The following is a 23,188-nucleotide window of genomic DNA, read 5'->3' on the forward strand; positions in this document are numbered from 1 at the left end:
ATAAGGGCCAGTGTCCCTGGACCACATTTGGAGAGGGGAGAAATAGGAAATGATGCAGGAGAGACAGGTCTGACCAGATCATATAAAATCTTGTAGAATTATGTATATCATACTAAGTGGTAAGAGATGAGGGGACCATTAATGGATTTTCAGCAAGTGGTGACTTGTATCTGCTGCCTTGCAGAATCCTTGAGTCTTTAATGTGTAACGAGAGCACTATTCGGAGCCTGCGTCAGAGGAAGTCTGTGAATGCTTTAAATGGCCCCTTCTACCAAGAATATGAAGAGGATCTGGGTGACAGCAGTGCTGGGTACAAGGAAAACTCCAAGTTCCAGGATACCCACAGCAACTCTCATTATTATGTCTTCTTTGAAGAACAAGAGGATGAGATCATCGGTTTTGGCCAAGAGCTCAAAAACCCCCAGGAGGAGACCCTGCAGGCCTTTGACAGCTATTACGACTACACCGTGTGTGGGGACAGCGAAGACATGGTGTGCACTCCCAAGTCGGATGAGTTCAACCCATGCGAAGACATAATGGGCTACAAGTTCCTAAGAATCGTAGTGTGGTTTGTTAGTCTGCTGGCTCTCCTGGGCAACGTCTTTGTCCTGGTCATCCTCCTCACCAGCCACTACAAACTGACTGTCCCACGCTTTCTCATGTGCAACTTGGCCTTCGCGGACTTCTGCATGGGGATGTATCTGCTTCTCATCGCCTCTGTGGACCTCTACACTCAGTCTGAGTACTATAACCACGCCATTGACTGGCAGACAGGCCCCGGGTGCAACACAGCTGGCTTCTTCACCGTCTTTGCCAGTGAGTTGTCGGTGTATACACTGACGGTCATCACCCTGGAGCGCTGGCACGCCATCACCTTCGCCATGCGCCTGGACCGGAAGATCCGCCTCAGGCACGCCTGCGCCATCATGGTTGGGGGCTGGGTTTGCTGCTTCCTGCTCGCCCTGTTCCCTTTGGTGGGAATAAGCAGCTATGCGAAGGTCAGCATCTGCCTGCCCATGGACACTGAGACTCCGCTTGCCCTGGCCTATATTATCCTTGTTTTGTTGCTCAACATAGTTGCCTTTATCATCGTCTGCTGCTGTTACGTGAAGATCTACATCACAGTCCGAAATCCCCAGTACAACCCAGGAGACAAAGACACCAAAATTGCCAAAAGGATGGCTGTATTGATCTTCACTGACTTCATCTGCATGGCCCCAATCTCATTCTACGCTCTGTCAGCACTTATGAACAAGCCTCTCATCACTGTGACCAACTCCAAAATCCTGCTGGTTCTCTTCTATCCACTTAACTCCTGTGCCAATCCATTCCTCTATGCCATTTTCACCAAAGCCTTCCAGAGGGATGTATTTATCCTGCTCAGCAAGTTGGGCATCTGTAAACGCAAGGCTCAGGTGTACCGGGGTCAGAGAGTTTCCCCAAAGAACGTCACTGGTATTCAGGTCCAAAAGGTAACCCAGGACAGGAGGCAAAATCTCCCCAACATGCAGGATGACTATGAACTGCTTGAAAACTCGCATCTAACCCCAAATAAGTGGGACCAAATCTCAAAAGGGTATGAGCAAACAGCTTTGTAAGCTGACAGCAGTAGGGGACTTAGGCTAGTCTCCTGAACATACACATCCCAACCACTGACACACTCCGCACACAGCTGACCTAACCCTTCTGCAAGTCATGTTCTGTGGGGCAAGAGTTCGTCTCTGGAGAGGGACTAGCATTAATCTAATCATCACCTCCAAGAAGGAAGAGGCCGTATCAGCATGTCTGAGCCCAGGTGATATCAAAGTAATCTATACTCTCTAGAAGATTTGCTTGATGCTAAGTGCAGAGATGACATCATGTAAAATGCTTAATAAATACCAACTGAGCTCATGTTGGCATTGAGCTGTCTCACTTTTATATAGCATTTCATACTAAAGATTCAGCAAATGGCAAATGTTATTAACTTGGTTGGTGACCAAAAGATAAAACGGGCCCCACATTGGCTCAGTCCAATTTCACGTTCCCTCATGCATCCAAAGAGAGTCTGAGTTCCTTGAAACTGGAAAGTCAAACATGACATCATGCAAGGAACAGCTATTCTGAGACACGAAGGAAGGGTAAGGCTTAGCTTTGAGTTGTTTTTTTCTGGACTCTGAGACATAATCATCTCTTCACAAGAATCTACCTGATGTGATCCAACTGTTATGTGTTGTCCTGGAAAAACTGGCAAGATTTCAGCTGCTGTGGCTGAGCAAAGGCCGAATTGCTCTTCTTGGCCAGTCTTCTGGTATTAAAGACGTGAACTCTAGAAAGTATTTCTAAATATCGACAAGTGGGAATTATGAGCAGGGTGCACTAGATCACCCACTGATTAGTAAAGCAGGCTGGACACCGGTTAACTGTTGGACCTTGGGTGAATTAGTGGGCCTCGGAAGTCTGTAGAAATAAAGGAGCCTGATGGCTGCTTCCAGTTTTAAATCTCTAAGGTATATCCCATTCCCTCAAAACATACGTTGTCACCAGAAATTGACACCACACTGTAAACTGACTATACTTCAATAAAAATATATATATTACAAAAAAAAAATACACTCGTGACAAAGAGAAAGAAAAACAGTAAGGATGCAGAATCGGTTTTTCCTGTCTTATAGAGCTGCCGTCTCCTCTTCGGAGCCTAGACATATGACCCAGGAAATTTTGTTTGTTTCATATTTTGGTTATGATGTCTGAACCAGAAATTCTACTGAGTGACCATATTGAGTTGGGGCTCAGTCAGTCATCTAATTACTAGATCTACGTAGCTATGATTATCAGGCCAAAAACAGACTGGCATTTATATAATAGAATAAAAGGTGGTTTTACAAATGCTGGTTATTTGGAGTTACTACTTCTCTGTGCAGAGTTAAGAAAACATTTAACTTGTCTTCAGGGATTGGTTTCTTTACTTAGCCATTTCTGACCCACAGTACAATACTAAAGCAATCAAGAGAGGTTTCTTCTCTCTGAACCTGCCAGCTCTTTTCAGCCTTGTTGACCACTGGACATGGAATCTCTATTCCCCAACAGTCCTCCCTTACTTAAAACAGGATTTTTACCTATAGATCTACTCTCTAGGTTATCTATCAAGGTAGCCCCTTAATTTCATCCCAAGCAGTGACGGCATTTGCTTCTCAATGCTCAGGAACCACACTATGAATTAAAACCAAACCGTGTATTAAAAGCTTTTGTTGTTTTAAGTCTGTGGAGCAGGGTTAGTAGGCCCAGTGGGTCCCCAGATATGGTGACCCCAACTCACCTGGAATCTCTCAATAGCCATACCTATTCCTGATTATCATTGAGACCTGGATGTCTGAGTAGAAGTATTATATACACCGAAAATCATGACTTATCCACCAGTTCACTTGTAACTAATGAAATTAAACAAATGTGTTACTTTTGACATGTGTTTCTCAGCTGTGCCATTTTGGAATATCATGTCCTGATAATTAATATGCTTTATCTTGAGTAGCTGAAATAATGCTTTGGAATCAGTCCTAGAAAAGTAACCTCTACAGGATTGTTGCTAAAACTTGCATTTGCAACATGAAATAAATTTTCTTCCTATGAAATGATTGAAATGATTGTGTTGAGTCCTAAAGTATTGCTTTTTGTAATCTGTGAGCTTCTTTTAGGGCTACCACCATATGTGTTAAAAGTAAAGATGGGAAAAAACTGGCACGTTGGCTAATAAATCCATATTAATAAATAAATCTTTGACTACAAATCACTTAAGTGTAACATTGTATCTTGGTTGTAAATGGTCTTTATGTGAAAAAAGTTTACTCTCGGCAAAATGAATTATGATTCATTGACAGGCAATGAATCTAAAAGAAAACAAATGATTAGTATTGAGACTAGGAGTTTATATAGTGCTCTAATGAAGATAATAAATCTGAAAGACCTGGTCAGAGTTCAGTTTATCTGGCAACTATCTAAAGATAGACCCAAATACCAACTGAGCTCATACTAGTGATTTCAACTATCTAAAGATAGACCCAAATCAGTGAGGAACAGTAGTCTCAGGCCAGTCACAATAGATGTCACAAAATTCATGCCCTAAAGTTTATGCATGTTGTTCAAAGGAGTATCTCTCAAAACACCCTCAAAGTTTGACCCTTGCTCTATTGCTCCATGGCTAACATACTGCATATCAAAAGCAGCCAATTAGAAGAAGAGAGTCTATTACAGGGTAGCACCAGGAGAGTGGCAATAAAGTAAAAGTCAGGGAAAGAAGATGAAACTGGAGTCTTAAGAATTAAAGACAGTAACATATTTGAGGACAAATACTCCTAACTGCTTGAACCCTTTGCAGAAATAAAATAGTAGAGTGATTCTCATTCTTTCTGAAAACCTAAAGGGACAAGACAAACTTGGTAGCAATGTATTGTTTCAAAAGATATAAAAGTTCCAGCTCAGAGTGGTGGACTGAGTCCTGTCATCTCCAACCTTCCTTTTTCAAATTCCACTCAAATAACAGTGAGAAAATATAAAATGGGATCAGGCCAAAACTATATAGTGAACAGGAGAAATGGTACAAACAACAGATCCAAGTCTTTGATGACTTTCTGAAAGATGGAGTCTATGGCCTTGAGCTGGTGGATAACTCAGAGTGGAGAAGCGGAAGTCGACCCAGAACACACTCACAGGATAAAGCTGTATATGTGGAAGGGTGTGTTCCTCCTTGCAGAGTCCCAAGAGACCTCCCAGCCTTAAGGTCACAGGACTGAGAGGCTAGTTAGGGTAATTAATTGCAAGCGCTTCTCACTGGACCCCTCTCACTTCATTCAGTTAGAACAACCAACACATTCAGTGTTTGCCCCAGGCTGAAATCAAGAAACTGATCTTAAAGAAAGTGAATGATTAGTGTAGATAGGGCTAAGTTCCTGGTCTAGGGCAGGGGGCAGGAAACATGAATCCAGCCCACTTCCCACCCTCGCATCATATAGTGAAGTCTGGTCACTGACACAAAGGCATCAACATCAGTGCCCAGGGAAAGGCGCCTTGGGGGGAAAAGAGCCATACCATCTGCCGACATGAACCATTCTCATTCTTTATTCAAAAATAGAAGTGAACCACCAGAATCATCAAACATTTGAGAAAGATGAACTGCATATCAATAGCACAAAAAAAGACCAAATTGAACAAGCAGAACATTTCTCCAGAAAAGACAGTTTAGAAACAGAGTATTATTTTATAATTTCTAATTAGTAACATCAGAGAAATTTCAGAAAATATTAAACCCCAAAACAATAGAAAGCTACCATTAAAAAAAAAAAACCAATAAAAAATCAGAAAGAGTTTAGGCAAATTTAAAATGAGATTGCCAAAGCAAGAGCTCTAATGGAAGGACTGGCAGTTAAAGGAGAGGAAATCTAGACTATTGAACAAATAATTAAAGATGTGAAATATCTGACAAAAGTTGAAAGATAAAGAGGATCAAAGTCCAACATATGCCTAATAGGAGTTCTAGAGAAAACATAGAAAATGAAGTAACTGGGGCAACAGAGGAAGGAAAAGTTCTTGAGCTGGTAAAGACTGATAGTCTCTCATTAGGACTAAGCAAGTCTTAGTGAAATAGACTCACCACGTACAACAGTCCATGTAAACTGTCAAGACATCTAAAGTAAAGGAGAAATCTAAAATGATTGAGAGCAAATCAAGAAACAAAGAGATAGAAAATCAGGTATTATAAAGAATTAACAATCAGAGTGACTTTAACTTTCCAGTTAACAATACTACGTTAGAAGACAATGGAGCAACACTTTCAATGCTTTGGGAAAAAAAAATTTTAAATCCAGGCTCCTAGGGTGGGGGTAGGGGTATAGCTCAAATGGAAGAGTGCATGCTTAGTCCTGAGTTCAATCCCCAGTAGCTCCATCAAAAAAAAAAAAAAAAAAGTAATAATAAATAAATAGACCTAATGACCTCCCCACCCCCAAAAAAAAAAAAATCCAGGCTCCTATAACCAGCTGAATTTTCACCCACGTGTAAGGACAAAATATTGACATGTTTATATTTCAAGAATTTGCAAAGTTTACTTATGTTAGACAAATATCCAAAACTTGGAAATAAGCCAAAAAGATAACTTATTTTTTGTGTGTTTTCAGTGCAGTGCCGGGCTTGACTTCCTATTATCCAGGCTATTTTACAGCTCTGTGAGGACAGAGGTTAACTTGTCCAGAGTATTTTTTTCTGATAGAGATTCAACTAACTTCTGCATGGTTTATGGCCCCACTGGACATTAACCAGTTTAGTATTGAACTCAGCAGTTAACCCTATCACTTAGAATTCCTTATAGATGCCTAACTTCTTAAGTGCTTTTTTGGGTCAGTTTTAATAATTTGCTGATTTCTTCATTAGATTTTAAGTTAAATCTTTATATTTGCAGGAGTCATTTTTTAACTTTACCCGTATCTCCCATCTGAATAATTATTTGAAGTGATATTTCAGATAAGATGTAATTTCCTTCTCAGTGGATCATAACAGACTGCCGGTTTTACAGTTAATGATTTTGTGTTCAATGCTGTAAGCATTTTTAGTTAAATTACATGACTCACTTAAACTTACCAATAGAATATAAATATTACAAACCTTGACAAGTCAAAGTAATAGTATTGCTGACAAAAGTCAGGGGTGGAAGGGGAAAGAGAGGAAAAGGACATGGCAAAGGAGCTAATTCGCTTTCTTACAGGATAAGAGGAGGGAAGGAAGACTGCCAACAGTTAATAAAATAAGAAATAGAAGTTTGTTTTCTAAGGTTATAAAGCCAACCAGTTGAAAAGAATTAAAATTAATACTGGTCATGAAATTTTAAGGCTAGGAGATTATGCTAAGTCAATTAATTTCCTAATCTTCCTATGTGCAGACAAAAAGATATATTGTCTAAATATCTATAGCTCAAAAAACAGGTATATATAACAGAAATACAGTAATATATATAACAGAAGTATAATAATAACCACTGGAAGAACTAAAATCAGAAAATGGCTAAAAGTGGTTTTCTCAAGAGATTGAGACTAAGGATTGAGTGCTGTTATGAACTGAATTGAATCCCCCTCCAAATTCATAGGTTGAAGCCCTCACCCCCAAAGTGACTACATTGGGAATAAGACCTTTATGGAGGTAATTAGTGTTAAATGAGGTCACGAAGGTAAGGCCCTAATCCCATTGGGCTGGTGTCCTCACTAGAAGAAGAAGAGACACTGAGGTATTTTGCCTTCTCATGCACACACAGAGTCACGTGAGGACACAGCGAGGAGGTGGCCATCGGCAAGCCAAGAGGAGAGCCATCCATGCCCAAACTGAATCTGCCAGCACCTCAGACTTGGACTTCGAGCCTCCAGAACTATGAGAAAATTAATTTCTGTTGTTTAAGCCACGCAGGAGGTGGTATTTTCTTATGGTAGCCCAAGCTGACTAGTACAGATGAGAACTTTTCAACTGGTACTCCTCTGTACTGCTAATTTTTTTTTTAATCATGTGCATACTTTTTAAAGACATTAGAATGAAAATTACTATAATTAATAATGTTTTAAGATAATTAACGATTAAAGATGTGGCATTTAAAGAAAGGTGCAGAATGGCTAAGTTTATCAGATAGTTATTATGTCTTTACAGCAGTAAGCAGTGGGGAGGCAGATAACACACTGAAGGTCATGCGAACAGTCATCTACCCATTGTGAAATTTAGATTTTTTAGGATGTGACAAACCTAAGCCACGAGGCTTAAACTGCTTACTTTGCAGCAATTTTTGGTAAGCTGAACACTTAGGAAGGTGAAAGTCCTTTAGAATGAATTCTACTGGACAGCCTAACCATATTAAATCAGAATTTGTTTCCCTTAAATGCATTGCCATAAGTTGCAAAGGGAAAATTAAGCAACTAATTGTTATCTGTAATATGAGTTTAGTAAGTAAAAAGTAAAAACTCTAAATAAAGTAGAGACACCAACATTGTACAAACAACTTCAGTTTCATCACCCACGTCGTATAATTTCAGAATCTGTTTTAGGGTGCTTGCTTTGGCAACACTTGTACTAGAACCTGTTTTAGGAATTTAAGAATATTTGGGAATATTCTATTTCATTTATTGAAATATTTTTGATGGAGGGGGCTTAGAAAGGTGATGGACAACTGCTCTTTGACAGTACACAATAAAAAGTTTAATTGTATCTCAGCACGGGGGCCTCAGTCTTACAAAACCATAACATGATTCTTTGTAGCCCATTTTGGGGGGATTAGAGTCACAATGCACTATAGAAATAGCTCAGACATTTGGAAACCATGGAATGATGTATTAATAATTAATGGGATATAAACAAAGGAGTCTAGTCATTAAGAAGCTTAAAATAAAAAACAGTACTATAGATCTGCCCTTAGATGGGGAGTATTTTGACAAAAGCCTATTTATGACTTATTCCTGTGACTCAGGTTTCTTTCACCACAGGCCCTGCAATTTAAGGACTAACCCCAAAGGGAGTTGCAAAACAGTCCGACAGAGCCTCAGTACTCTAGGAGGCTTTTCAAGTTTCTCAGCAAGGGCCATATTAAACAGATGAGGTAAAAGTTGGAGAAAAACAAGACTAGTTTCATCCCTGTTTCTTTTCAGCAAATCCCAGGTTTAAATTTTATCACATTCCACCTCAGTTCCCCGGACACCATGTGGGGAAGACTTCTGGGATGACAGTGGACATATTTAGATATTGTCAAATGAGATACTGGCAAATGATTTGTGGATCCTGGGATTTGTTATTAGTAACAAATTAGAACCATTCTGGTCTACTTGCTCTCGATATTTCTCTGACTTCTCCAAGTGTTCTTTAAGCACTCGGACAGAAGAGGAGCTAGGGGAAGTATTAATAGCTTCAGCAAATGTTGGAGAAATGAGATACCTCGACCAGCCAATGCCGTGGTCCAAACGAAAGAGGAGAGGCCTGACGCCATACCTGTTTTCACCATCTGCAGGCCAGCTTGGGAGAAAGGGAAAAAGTGAGCGCACCTCTGGCACTCACAGGTCTTCCGAGACTTCCAACTTGCTACTTGGTTTCATTTTAATTAGCACACTTGAGCCACTAGTGGGAGCAACAGTTGGAGGAAATTAAAGCATTTTCTTCTGCTTCTTTAACCGTTGGACCATCAAGCCTAAGTGGTACCCGTGAATTCTTTCCAAACCCACTCACCCTGCAACCACACCCCATCTTCCATCTAGAAACCCTTAACCTACACCAACCTTTCCATCCTGTCCTAGTCCAAATACCCTCTTTAACCTATCCATTCTGTTCTAATCCCTCCACATCCTAAAAATATCATTTCTATGGCCCTCATGCCACCATCAAAAAGAGGAAAGGGACCTATATGCTGCATCTAGGGCATATTCAGAAACTTTTCAAGAATCATCATCAAAGGCTGGTGATGGAGACAGTGAGGAAGTGCGGAGAATAGTAGTAGGAGTGGTTCAACGTTCAGGATTAAAGATGGTAATTATCTATAAGGAGAAAAACGCATAGCTGGTGCTGCCTATCATTTGTCTCAGGTGAAAGGAAATGCAGGGGCTAATAATTTTATGTTTATATGGTTGCCACTTAGAGTAATTGCTCAGTGATGTCCACTGTTTCTGCAGAAATATTCTTTAACTTTTTCATAAGTTAATAACAACCATAACAAAATCAGTGGTTGGAAGAATGGTCCAGAAACAGCTAATCCACATGTTTGCTTTAAGGTTCTACTGAATGAACTTTCTCAAACATGCCTGAGGCAATCCTCAGCTTTGTCTTATACAAGGTACTCATAGGTACTAAGAGTCAGTCTAATGGAAATGATAATTAAGTGAAAAACAAAAAAGCTCAATTTGTTTATTTATTCAAAGTTTGAGCAAAGAGAGACACCAACAGGCTGGAAAGTCAGTGGATCATCTAATGTTGGTCTTAATTCCACAGAAATACATGGAAACTGCTTTTGAAAAATCGCTGCAAAGAACTTAATAATGGTTTCTAGGACTTTGGCTTTTCAGTTACAAAGTCCCCTGGGAGCTGCCAACTAAGTGTTAAACGGAAACTTAGAAGTTGACAATCACTGACTTGTTTCCTCAGGCTGCATTTCCTCTGAGTTCACTAAGAAGGAAGGGGAGGGAAAGCGGAGAAGTTGGCATTAGCCTTAACATATAGAAATATTTTTCAAAGGAAGAATCATCATTGACTTTGGGTAATAAAATTACTGGGAAATAGGTTAATGATGATAGCTCTAAGGTCAACAGAATGCTATCAAATGCCTCTATTATGAGGAAATTTAGTTAAAAGGAAAATTAAGGCATCAGCTCAGCCTCTTTAATAGAATTGGGTCATGCAATGTATCACAAAAGAAAAAGTCCTAAATTCTAGACGACAAATAAAATTGTCAAACATCAAAAACTTTTTATAGCTAGTTGCTAGTTATTCTAACTAAATTCGAGTATTTTATGTTGTCTCTATGTATTATACACCTTGTATAATTATTACAGACTAGGATGCCCATTTTCTAGTAAATGAAGTACAGACTTTCCTCTTTGAGTTACTGTAAAATAATAAAGTTAGTGCCTTTGCATTCTCCTCATCTGTCAGTACCTTCATCACCATACAAACATGCCACTGTTTGTCCCAGGCTTTTTAAAAATCTCTTCTTGACGCCACTTCTCTCCCATTACTCTTTTTGGCTTGTTTGTCACAAAACTTGAAAACAAACAAAAAAAGTGTTGCCTTTACTCAGTGTTGCAAATTGCTTCCTTCCCATTCTCTGTTAAACCTACTCAAACTAGGTTTTCAATCCCATGGAAACCAATCTCATTAAGGTGTTTCATGAATCCACATTACTAAACCCAATGGTCAGTTTTCAGTCCTCATGTTATTGACCAGTAACAGGCAGTACTTGATACACCTGTTCACTTCCTCCTCCTCATTGACGCCTTTTCTTCCCTTTGCTTCCCGGACACCACGCTACGCTGGTTTCCCACGTACTTCACTGACTGCTCTTTCTCAATGGCCTTTGAATCAGCCTCTCAATGTCATGATACCGTGGGTTTCAGTCCCTGATTCTTTTGCCTCTTCTCTCCACACTTATTCCCTAGGTGATCTCATACAGTCACAGGGCTTTAAATACTGTCTATGTGTGATGATATCTCCAGATCAGACCCTTCTCCAAACTCCAGATGGATATCCATCTGCCTCCTTACCAACTCCACTTAATGTCTAATAGGTATCTAAAAGTCAACAAGCCCAAAACTGAACTCCCAACCTTCTACCCCAAAAACCTCTTCACCTACAGCCTTCCCCATCTCAGTTGATGGCAAATCCTTCAAGGTGCTCAGACCAAAATCTTGAAGTCTTCCTTGATTCTTCTCTTTCTCTCACACATCGCATCCAGATCATCAACAAGCCTTTTTGGCTTAACCTTCAAAATGTATTTAGAATATGACCACTTCTTACACTTTCACTGCTGTCATCCTGGTCTGGATTACCAACATCTCTCTTTCTTGAATTATTAAATGGTCTCCAATGTTCTTCTCTTGCCCCCTACAATCTATTAAGGGGTTGACAAACTGCTACCTACTGGCCAAATTGGGCCCACTGCCCGGTTTTGTAACATCCTAAGGGCTAAACCAGCTATCCTGGATTATTATTATTATTATTTTTTTGCTTGCTTTTGGGGGTGGGGTGGGGAGGTATTTAGGTTTATTTACTTATTTTTAATGGAGGTACTGGGGATTGAACCCAGGACCTCATGCACGCTAAGCATTCACTCTGCCACTCAGCTATACCCTCCCCTGCAGCTATCCTGATTTTTTAAAAAATCACAAGATGAAGAATATTTTGAGACCCATAAAAGTTGCATGAAATTCAGATTTTGTTATCCACAAATATAGTTTTAATGGATCACAGCCATGCTCAGTCATTACATATTGTCTGTGGCTACTTCCATGCTACATCAGCAGAGCTGAGTGGCTGTGAGAGAAACTACACAGTCCAAGTCTAAAATGTTTACTCTCTGCCTCTTTACAGAACAATTTGCCAACCTTTGGTGTATCCCAACAGATCAGCTTGAGTGGTCCTTTTAACACTTAGGTTAGACCAGATCGTTCCTCTGCACAAAGTCTCTAAGTGGCTCCCCAGTTCTCTCAGAGCAAAAGCCTTACCACAGCCAACATGGCCCATATAACCTGGCCCCCACTGCCTCACTGCTTTCATCTCCTACAACTCTCCTCCTTGTTGACTATTCCAGCTGCTCTCCTTTCCTGCTATTCCTTCATCCCACCAACAGACTCCTTCACCAGGCCCTTGGCATTGACTCATCACTGTCTAGAATGCTTTTAAATCCTTTGAGCAGGCCAGCTATCTCCTGACAGCATCTTCACTAATTCAAGAAGACTGAAACCAGATCATGGAGGCTCTTGCATGCCAGATGTAAAGTTTGACCTCCACCCAGTAGACAGTGGAGCATATCAAGGCTCTTAGCATAGAGTTCACACCAAACTTGCTCACATCCCGGCACTCTGATTGTACTGCATGCACACAAGGTAAATGGATGAGGCAGCTATCAGCCAGAGGAAGCCAACAGAGAGGCTCTGGCTGCCCCATACCTCAGCCAGCATCCCAAAGGGTTAAGCAGTTCAACAAGGAGATACACTTGCAACATAGTCCAGACGGATTAGTTGTAAAGTTCTGCTTTAGAGCTCCAACTTCATCTGCACAAGAGTTTCCTCCCTGGAGCTCTCCCCTAAATCACTGACCTCAGGCAGGGTCTGGTTCCCTTTAACATGTGATCTACTCACACACAGATACTCCTCCCTTGGTTCTCTGAAGGACAGCCAGGGCCACAGCTAACCCATATTGAATCTTTCTACAAATTAGAAAAAGGCGCCTTCACTCTGGATGGACGCTGCCCAGGACCAAGTTGTGATGGCAGCTAGCCAAGATCAGTAATGTTTAAATAAGGTTTTATTAAAAATTAATGGGATTATATGCCATTTGCAGCAACATAGATGGACCTAGAGATTGTCATACTAAGTGAAGTAATTCAGAAAGAGAAAGACAAACACCATATGATATCACTTATATGTGGAATCTAAAATATGACACAAATGAACTTATTTACAAAACAGAAACAGACTCCTAGAAAACAAACTTATGGTTACCAAAGGGGAAAGGGGGTGGGGAAGGTATAAATTAGGAAGTTGGGATTAGCAGATACAAACTACTATATATAAAATAGGTAAACAACGAGGCTGTAGGCACAGGAAACTATATTCAATATCCAGTAATAAACCATAATGGAAAATAATATGAAAAAGAATATATATATATATATATCTGAATCGTTTTGCAGTACACCAGAAACTAACACATTGTAAATCAACTATACTTCAATAAAAAAAATTATAATTTTTTAAAAATTCATGGGATTATTAAGAGGAAGTAACATCACTCAATATCCTTACTTGGATTTGGGGCCCACAAGAAGGCTGCCTCCTTACCTTGCTGGGCAACTTTCTAACTCTCCTGTGAGTCTCTCTACACTTGTAACCCTTCTAGCTGGGAAACTGACTGTCCAGTCCTATTGGATGGCTCTTCCCTAAGTAGCTTAACCTATGAAAGCCATATTTACAAATCAAATAGTGACATATTTCCAAGGAACATCCAATGTTGCACTGAGCTTTAGGATCTATCTTGAGGATACCCAAGATCTCATGGAAGTTTGGCCAGTTCTATGGTCTTCTCTTTGAAAGCTTCTACTCCTACTACTGCTTCTGGGCCACCCAGTAACTAGACTAAGCCCATTAATCTAACAGCATGATCCACTAACCATAATGTACAATATCAACTCCCTGATCAAAATCAATCCCCTGACTTCCCAGGTTGGCAATAGAGGAGACTAGCAACGGAAGAAAAGAAGCTGAAGCTTTAAGGTACCCTCTCTTTTTGGAAGGTCTCACTGCTTGGACAACTTGAAACTGGGCTTGATTTTATTAGGGAATTGACAGACAATTTTAATTTTTACTTTGGGTAGAATAAGCATAAAAGGGCCTCCCATGAGTCAAATACACATGCTTTCCTCACAATGGGATCCAAAGGCCCACTGACTAGTTATGTGCTGTATCTACATGCATCTCACAAATTCTCTGTCCTAGGTAGGTTGAGTTGTTGGATACACAGGCTCTTCAATAGTAGCCCAAAATAGATCTGATAGGCTCAGCCTCAGAGTCAACATGTGGCAAGGATGAATATTTTTCCAAAGGTGGGGAAGGTTAACATGACCTAAAACCAAAGCTCCTCTGTTCCTTGCCAGATATGAATGACCTTTTTGTGATGAAGAAAACAAAGAGAAACTTAAAGAAATGCACCTGCGTCACTAGTTGTACTTATTGTAGACACTTACCCAGCGGGGCTGTCAGGTGGGGGGATGAGGTCAAGGATCTGCCAGACTGAAGGGTCATTGTCACCCAACGGAACAAAAAAAGGAGGCAGAAAAGAAGGAAGAGAGCCAAGCAGTTCTAAGCGGAGACAGGAATCGCAGTCACCTAGAGCTGCATGAAAAGAGGTTTTTCTTCCCTTTTCTCTTGCCAGAGGATTAGGAGCTTCTCAATACATTCACAGTTTTGACTGGTGTCACACAGCAAATCCTCACCTGGATGGCATTCTCCCTCTGAAGATGCGCACGTGGGGCACAGGGATGGCACGTCTCCTCAGCTGTCCCCAGGTGGGACTGATGCTGCGTTTCCTGTGCCCCTCACCTTGGATGTCATTCTCTCGGCCAGCTTATTATAACAACTGATTTCTCTGCTGCTGATTCAAAGAGGGGAAGACAAAACCACTGCTGGACTAGGTATGGGCCTGAAACTTGGTTCTGCTTTTTACCTTTCTGTCTTGGTCGGTTATAGAGGCCGCAAGGGAGGCACATCCCTGAAAGCATGGCTCCGACAGTACTGGCACCTTCTTGCTTTTCAAAACTCTCCAGGATCGCTTGTCCCATCTGATGATGATGGTTGAGCTGGGAAATGGTGGATCTCACCACTCTACCTCACCTCCTCCCACCATTGAAAGCTCTTCAGGTGGTTTGAAAACAAGTTCCCTTTCTCCAAAAAGGTGGGATACTGGAATCCAGTCAACCTGAGGCCAAGTTACCTTGTGACCAGTCAAGGGGCAGGAATTGTTCTAAGGAAAGAACCACACAAGATAAGAATGCCTCTTGCAGCTTAGTAACTTACACTTGGCATGTTGGACATTAGACTTTCACAGAAATGTCTCTCCCTGAAGTTCCCACGAGAAACAGACTGTATTCCTTGGGTGAAGCCAAACCCAGTGATTTAACTCCCTCTGACACATCTCTCTTCTCTCCTATCTGTACACTGAACTCCTTTGCCCAACTGTTGTCAAATCCAAAGCAACATATTCCGGCAAGTGCTACCACCATCGATGAAGAGGGAGGCATGCACTACTTCTGCCTTGCTGGATAGCCTTCCTCTTACATAAAGGCTCGCCAAGTTGAAGTTCAAAGTTCTAAGTGGAAGAGCTTATGTTGTCCAGCATCGACATGCACTGCCCAGGCCACATGGAGAAGCATTAAGTCCTTATTGAAGAACATTATATTTTTAAATACATAACTGTTTTTAAATACAAAGTTAAGATGATATACACTTACAGGTACATTAAATTTACAAGACAAAATGTGGACAAACTTCTTCAGTTAAAATAATGCAACATTTAGTGGGAGAGGGTATAGCTCAGTGGTAGAGTGTGTGCCTAGCATGCACGAGGTCCTGGGTTCAATCCCCAGTATCTCCATTAAAATAAATAAATAAATAAACCTAATTAAACTCCCCCGACCAAAAAAATAAAGCAACATTTATACTCAACTCATCACATAAAATAAGAAGCAAGCAGCATATTTTTTAAAATGACTTGCTCAAACACATAAATGAAATAGTGTTTAGGCATTAGGACTCATGCTGATGGCTATCAGGAAATAATAAAATGTAATTAACTTGGAATAATTGTCAATGATAAATTATAAATGTGATCACTACATATTTTAATCATCGCTTTTTTTTTTTATACTTGCAAAACAAAGTCATGATTAGCTACCTTATGGCAAATACCAGGGCATATATTCAACTGACCCTATTTTACCTACATCCTGGGCACACAGCTGCATACACATCTCCCAGCCTTGCTTGCTGGAATATAGGCAGGGGTAAGAGTGTCACATTCAGGTTCATAAAACCTCCCACACAATCCTGCGCTATCTTCCATCTCTGCCAGATGGAAGCAAAGGATCCCAGGGAGACGGAGAGAGTCTCTGGAATTCCAGGGAGAGGTAAATCCACTAGATTGAAGGAGGCTATGTCCCTGAATTTCTGCATGGAGCAGAGCTATCCCTGCCAACCTGGAGTGCACTGTGACATGCAGAAGAAACAAAGCTTTACCGAGTTAAGCCACTGAAATCTTGGAGTTAAAGAAACATCACCTAAATTCAGCTCCTTGACTAATTCACAATCTTATACTGTATTCTTACCCCTTTACTTCAGAAATTAAGCAATGGTGGACAATATATCTTTATCTTTTCCATAGTCAGAACATATTTAACTCTTTGTCATTGTTACTTGAATTCTTTCCATGTCAAACCTATTTGACAGCATAGATAAATAATTCAGAATTATGCAATCATCTTTTACAGAGTCCTTTAGATAATCATGCTAACCTGTGATGCTAAATTTAGAATTAAAATGCATAGAATCCAAATGTAAATAGTTAGTAGAAAAATTTTAAATAGTGTTGGATTCCTCCTTTAATAATAATCCCATAATGGACATTTCATGGAAAAATAAATTTTTTTCTCATGTTATATATTATTACTGTCCAAAAAACCCCCCAAGTTACACAGGAAATCACTGTTATTGTCCAATGTACACAAAAGGAACTTCCAAAAAACTTTTTTCTTAAAAGAAATAATTTGGACATTTTTGACACTTGTATTAATGCTATATGACTAATAAAACCACGTGAATTACCTACACTAAATCAAGGAAGAGTCTGTGTCCAGAATGAACACAAGTCAAAATGCTTAACAAAAGAGGAACGTAGTCTTCACCCATATAGATCTCCACCAGTCCAAGGCAAAAGATCAAAATTGGAATAACTAAAATGTAGAATTAACTTAGGTTTGGAGGGTAAATGATAGCGGCATCAACAAGAAGTATTTTTGACGCCACTATTTTATCTTTGAATTTTTGTGACATATTTATACGTAAGAAATGTTCATTGGGATATCACCTCTGAGGAGACACGGTTAAGTTGAGATAAAAACTAAAAACTGTCCTCATTTATATAAAGGACGTCCATTGTCTCCAGTTCATGGAGTAATTGATTTTGTTATGCATTTGTTTTACCCTCTGTTAAAACTCCCCATACTAATTTTTTCTTACAGTTAATATTTAGATTTATCCATGTTTATCAATTTCTTTGTTCTCTGTTTCTTCTTTCATCCCCTTTCTAATTTCCATAGTCTTTTTTTTCCCTGAAATTCATTATTTAGTAGTTCTTTCAGCCTGGACTTTATATATAGTAAGCACTTCCTATTTTTATCTAAAATCACTTCACGCTCACTCAAGTAATAGTTTTAGCTGGGTATAGGTTTCTGGGTTGGATCGTTCCCCCCCTTAGCACTCTGAGTGTACTAACTAGGTCATTGCGCTTGTTTTTAATGAGGAACCTGCTCTCAGTAGGTAAGTAGCTGGTCTCTAAGGTCAGCCTGGGTCTAAGCATGGCTCCACCATTCGCTTGCTGTGTGACTTTGGTTAAGGTACACAATCTTTCTGCCACTTAGTTTCCTTATTTGTAAAACAGGGAGAAATCTAAAGCATACGGCATTGGGTTATTTAAAGATTCACACATGACCAGTGTCTGGAACACAAAAGGTAATTTTGTATCTTTTTAATTTATCTTGCTCAGGATCAGATGTCTCTGTGAATCTGTGACTTACTGTCTTAACATTGTTTCTAGAAAAATCTTGGTCAGTATCTCTTAATAATTGCCTTTCCTCCATGTTTTCCTATGAGACCACCTTATAAATGTAAGCTAGGCCTTCTTTTTACCATCTCCTTGTCTAGCACCTGTTTTTAATATCTTTACCTCTGCATGCCCTGTTTTGGGTAATTTCTATAGAACTACCTTTTCAGCTCACTAATTCTCTTTTCAGTTACAATTAATTTTCTGTTTAACTCATCCATTACATTTTTTTGTTACTTTTAAAGATACAGATGTTCAGGTCTATAAATTTTCATGTACACCTGCTTTTTACTTCCTTGTGAGTATAGAACTTTATTTATCTATTTAATCGCTTAAAACATATTGATATTTTTTTTTTGAGATTATCATCATCTTAAATTTTGGAGTGTTAATCCTCCTGTTCATCATGCCTCCTGATTCTCTCTTACATTTAACCAGTTGCTCATGTAATTTGTAATTTTGGCCTGTGAGCAACTCATTAGCCAGGTCTGGCTTTTTCAACAGGAGTTCCATGTACTCTAAGGGGTGGCAGCATTGTACAAGGAAATTGTACAGGGAAATTTTGCATTGCCTCTGCTGTGCACTCCATATATATTTGGGATCAATTTCTCTATTACTTTTCTTGACTTTGAGATTTTTGGGTCAATGTTCAATTAAATTTAGATTCTATACCTGTGCTTGAGTTCTCCTGGGAGTCTTTTTGTTTCACCAGAGCCCTGGACAGATGCCTGCTTCCTTGAAAGGCAATACAGCATACAGACTAAAAGCACTGATTCTAAAGACTACCTGGGTTTCAGTCTTCATTTGACTTTGTTAATAGCACTGAACCTCTGGCACATTGTTAAAAAAAAATTCTCCGTGATTCAGTTTCCCTGTCTAGAAATCCTTCAGTGAAGGGAGAATAAAGAACTCCACATACTAGCACAGAAAAAATGGCATTAATAGCTATCATATAGCACATAGCATGTGCCCTGCACTGTTCTAAATGTCTTACCTATATTAACTAATTTAATCTTCACAACAATCTTACAAGATAGGTACCATTATTAATTTCATCTTCCAGAAAAGAAAACTGAGTCATGGAGAGGTTTTTGTTTGTTTTTACACTATGTCTGAGGTTCGATGGATTTCCTTTCCTTTCTTTCACACTCAGTTCTATGTATATATATTTTTCTTCTTCTGTACCAAAAAGGCAAAGGCCTGGAGTGGTGGTTAGGGCAAGGGATGAGGAGTAGGGATTGCAGCTCACACTAGTGCAGTCTGCTGCGTTGCTAGAATCCAAAGTCTGCAACTGAATTCTGAACACTCTTTTCACTCAAAGCCATTGCTGGAAAAGGCTCATTTCGCAACAACACAAGTTCGTCTCTAATTCTACTTGAGAATATGCTTTAATTTTATAAAACCTCAGAGACAACATATGGCCATTTTCACAGCACGTTACACCTCTGAGCTGAAAGCTCTCATGATCTGGAGGTTGTGAGTAAAGCAGACAAAAGTTCCCTCTGAAACCTGTAGCCTCTTCCCCCAAATTTCCTGTCTTGATTATTTTAAACAAAAATCATCTTCCTAGACTCACTAGAATCATTTTATACAATGGGAAAAAATTATACTATAATACATGCATCAGAAATATGTACTGAGCATCTACTATGTGCCAGGTAATGTTGTGGACACTTGAGGTACATCAGTGAACAAAACAGAAAATACTGTCTCACCCAAAGGACATTGCACTGCTACTTCCTCTTCCTAGAACATGTTCACCCCAGAGGTTAGCCTTTAAGTCTCAGCTCGAGCACCACCTCCTCTAAGACTTCCCCAGCCACATTTTCTAGAGTCGTACCCACTCCCCTGGTCACTTTGGTCTCAACTGTACTTATTATTTACCAACATTATCTTATTCATTTATTTATCAGTTTATTTAATTTAAAATTTCTACTTATTAATCATTGGCTTTCCCAATTAGAATGTAAACCGCATGAGGGCAGGGACTTAGTCAGCTATGCTCCCTGTTAAATCTCTAGCACTTGGATACACTGAATGAGTGGATAAACGGATGAATGAATGAAAGAAATTGCATCTACTTTTTCTTGAGGACATTTTCCCTCCTGCATGTGGTCCTTGTTGTCAGTAATGGTGTGTCCCCTCCCACCTCTGGGTAGAGGTGGACATGTGACCAGCTTGGGTCAATTATGGACCTGCATTCTTTTAGATGCAGTAATTAGTCCAAGGATTGGGCACAGGGTCCAAGCCAGGCCAATGGGAATAGTTCTCCAAATTTTTCAAAATAGGAAATTAAGAGGGGCATCCCTCTCTTCTTGGCTCACAAGCTTTCAGGATTTTTATATAGGGCGGCTGGTGGCCACCATCTTCCTTTGATAAACATAAAGTCTGTCTCCCTATCTGTTCCCTTAAGTTGAGTGACCAAGAGTTCACCAGAAACAGGGAGGAGAATGTGGCCAGAATGAGATTAAAATTTAAGGTGAAACTAGAGCAAGAGGTGGAGCTAGAGAGAATGCCTTGATAACATTAGTTAAGCCTCTGCTCAAAGCATGGCCTTAAAGCCAGTTTTGCTTAAAGCCTGGTATTCCAATTCTGTGAGTCACTAAATTTCTATGTTTGCTCAAGCCAGTTTAGAGTTGGATTTTTTTTTTTTTTTTTACTGTGTAATTGAAAGAGTCCTGACTATGAGTTGGTGCTTATTCAGTAACTCCTAAGACTTCCACTCCTCTTCCAAATTAAACTATAAAGCACCACCAAGCAACAGCCATGGCCTTTGGCCCTATCACTCTGGAGTGCTATTTAAAAACTCAGCTTGAGACGGGGCAGCTACAGGTCTACTCCCCTCTTCAGGGAAGGTGCATGCTGCTTGAGATGTCACACCAATCTCCCTCTTCCTCTCACTACCCAGTAAGCAACAAGGAGCAAGCCTTATGGTCAGCAGAGGGTGACTTTCTCTCCCACCCCACACCTGTCCTGAAGAGCATCCTTTGCCCCAGGTCAGGCCAGCATAGCACTGGCAATGGCTAACTCTCAACCCCAGGCCCCTTTCCTAATGGCCAGAGCCCAGACAAGAGGCAAACCAAAATCTTGTGCCTAAACACAGAACTGTGGTTGACATTTGTTCTCCTCTCTGTGAAAGGACGAAAGCAATGACATCAGTGGGTTGATGATGCCTGGGTGGTTGCAAAACAATACCTTTCCTGCCAAGCCCAGAGGTTGGGCAGTTCACGCTGGATGCTTTAAAGCTTATCAGAAAACCCAATGCAAAAGGCAGCAAAAATCAGGCAATAGAGGCAAATGATCTCACTCTGCTTAGCACTTGACTGGGCCACTTGACTTTTCAATCTGATTCAACCTATTTTTAAATCTATTTATAACCTGGCAGGAATCTTTTCCTTTTCTTGAAACCTTCTGGGTTGAGAACAGCATCTCCCTCCATTAAGCTCACTTCTCCCTACCTGTTCCCTTAAGTTGAATGACCAAGAGTCCACCAGAAACAGGGGACAGAACATAGCTCAAGGGTAGAGTGCATGCCTAGCATGAACAACGTCCTGGGTTCAATTCCCAGTACGTCCAACAAAATAAATAAATTTTTAAAAAACCTAATTACACCCCCTCCCAAAAAAAGAGTTCACTAGAAACAAAGGTTTCCTCACATTCCTACTCATGAACTTTCTTTCGGTTGTCAAGATCTAGGGGCAAGAAAACACTGGAAAGAAGGAGCTTCTAAGGTCTACCAAACCCTCTGAACCACACAGTGAAAAGAGAAGACAAAGAACCAAATTTGCCCAGGCACATGATAAGGGGAGAAGAGGCCTATACTATACCTTGGATATGCTCTGTACAGAGCCCAACACACGCACAGTATTTAATATAGTCATACCAATGGCTAGCTGGTCCCCAAAAGATACGTCCGTGTCCTGGAAACTGTAAATGTGACCTCATTTGGAAAAAGGGTCTTTGTATACAAAATTAAGTAAAAAATTTCCAAATGAGATTATCCTGGATTACCTAAATGGGCCCTAAATTCAGTAACAACTGTCTTTATAAGAGTGAGGCAGAGAGATTAGATACACAGTAAAAGGCGATGTGAAAATGAGGTGGAGATTGGAGTTCCGCAGCTGTAAATCAAGAAATGCCTGGGCCACCAGAAGCTAATGCGGCACGAAAGGATACCTGCCTAGAGCTCTCAGATGGAACACTGCCCTGCTGACACTTGATTTCAAACTTCTGACCTCTAGAACTGGGAATGAACGTCTGTTATTTTAAGCCACCCAGCTGGCGGTAAGCTGTTCCTGCAGCCCTAGGCAACTAACGCCCTGGCCCACGTCCAGCTCACTCTGGCCTGCACCTTCGCTGCGTGTGTTGCCTTCACTTTCTCCTTCACTCATGGCAAAACATCCTGACAATGGAGGTATTGTTGTTTGTCCTTAACAGACAAAGGGTTAAAATGCCTCACCCAAAGTTCAGTGAGGAAAGGTGGAGGCAGAATTCAAATTCCCATCCATCTCTTTCCACCATGCCTCTACTTCTGTATTTAATAAAGTGTGTTTTCAAATCATGAAAGAATAGGGTCTGACCCTGCTGCCCAGAGTACTTCACTTTTTAATATTTCCTCCTCCCTCATATAACACAATTAGTTTCGGTAATAGTCATGAAATGAAATGAATATATTTTATTTACAGACTAAAATTTGCATTAACCAAGCAAAATGATTGCACTTCATGGTTTGCACTGTTTCACTGTTACATATTTAAGCACAAATCAAAATTCCAAGTGGTCACATCAAAGGACATCATTAAATAACTAAATTTTGTTTCTTTAGTACAATTGTTGTGCTCCAACTGTTTCTTCCTAAGCTACTGTTTCAACACAGAAATATATGCTACCACAAGAGTTGGACGCATAAGGTGAGCCTTAAAATGAGTGTGAATAATTCTGAACCTAAGGGAATTACTCCTTTTTTTTGTGATATTTACTTATTCTCTTATCTTGTTTCAAAACATACTTGAAGGCACATGCATTTAATTAAAATTTTTGACTTTAAGTGTTACACCGAAGTTCTTAGAGTGTCATCTAGACCATCTATCCTTTTTCCCCACCCCTCACAGGTAAT

General features: G+C 40.1%; 1 protein-coding gene across 3 annotated transcripts in view; it reads left to right on the top strand.

Annotated features, from left to right (window-relative positions):
• The window catches only part of TSHR (thyroid stimulating hormone receptor), a 127,976-nt gene extending 124,104 nt beyond the window's left edge, over nt 1-3,872 (top strand). For all 3 annotated transcript variants that reach the window (XM_032482458.1, XM_032482459.1, XM_006184272.3), the window contains one exon: nt 185-3,872. In XM_032482458.1, coding sequence (XP_032338349.1) covers nt 185-1,598 — 1,414 coding nt within the window. In that variant the 3' untranslated portion in view covers nt 1,599-3,872. The remainder of the gene's footprint in view (nt 1-184) is intronic.
• Nucleotides 3,873-23,188: the final 19,316 nt, after the last annotated feature.

The sequence above is a fragment of the Camelus ferus genome, chromosome 6 (assembly GCF_009834535.1).
Source record: "Camelus ferus isolate YT-003-E chromosome 6, BCGSAC_Cfer_1.0, whole genome shotgun sequence".
Classification (NCBI taxonomy): domain Eukaryota; kingdom Metazoa; phylum Chordata; class Mammalia; order Artiodactyla; family Camelidae; genus Camelus; species Camelus ferus.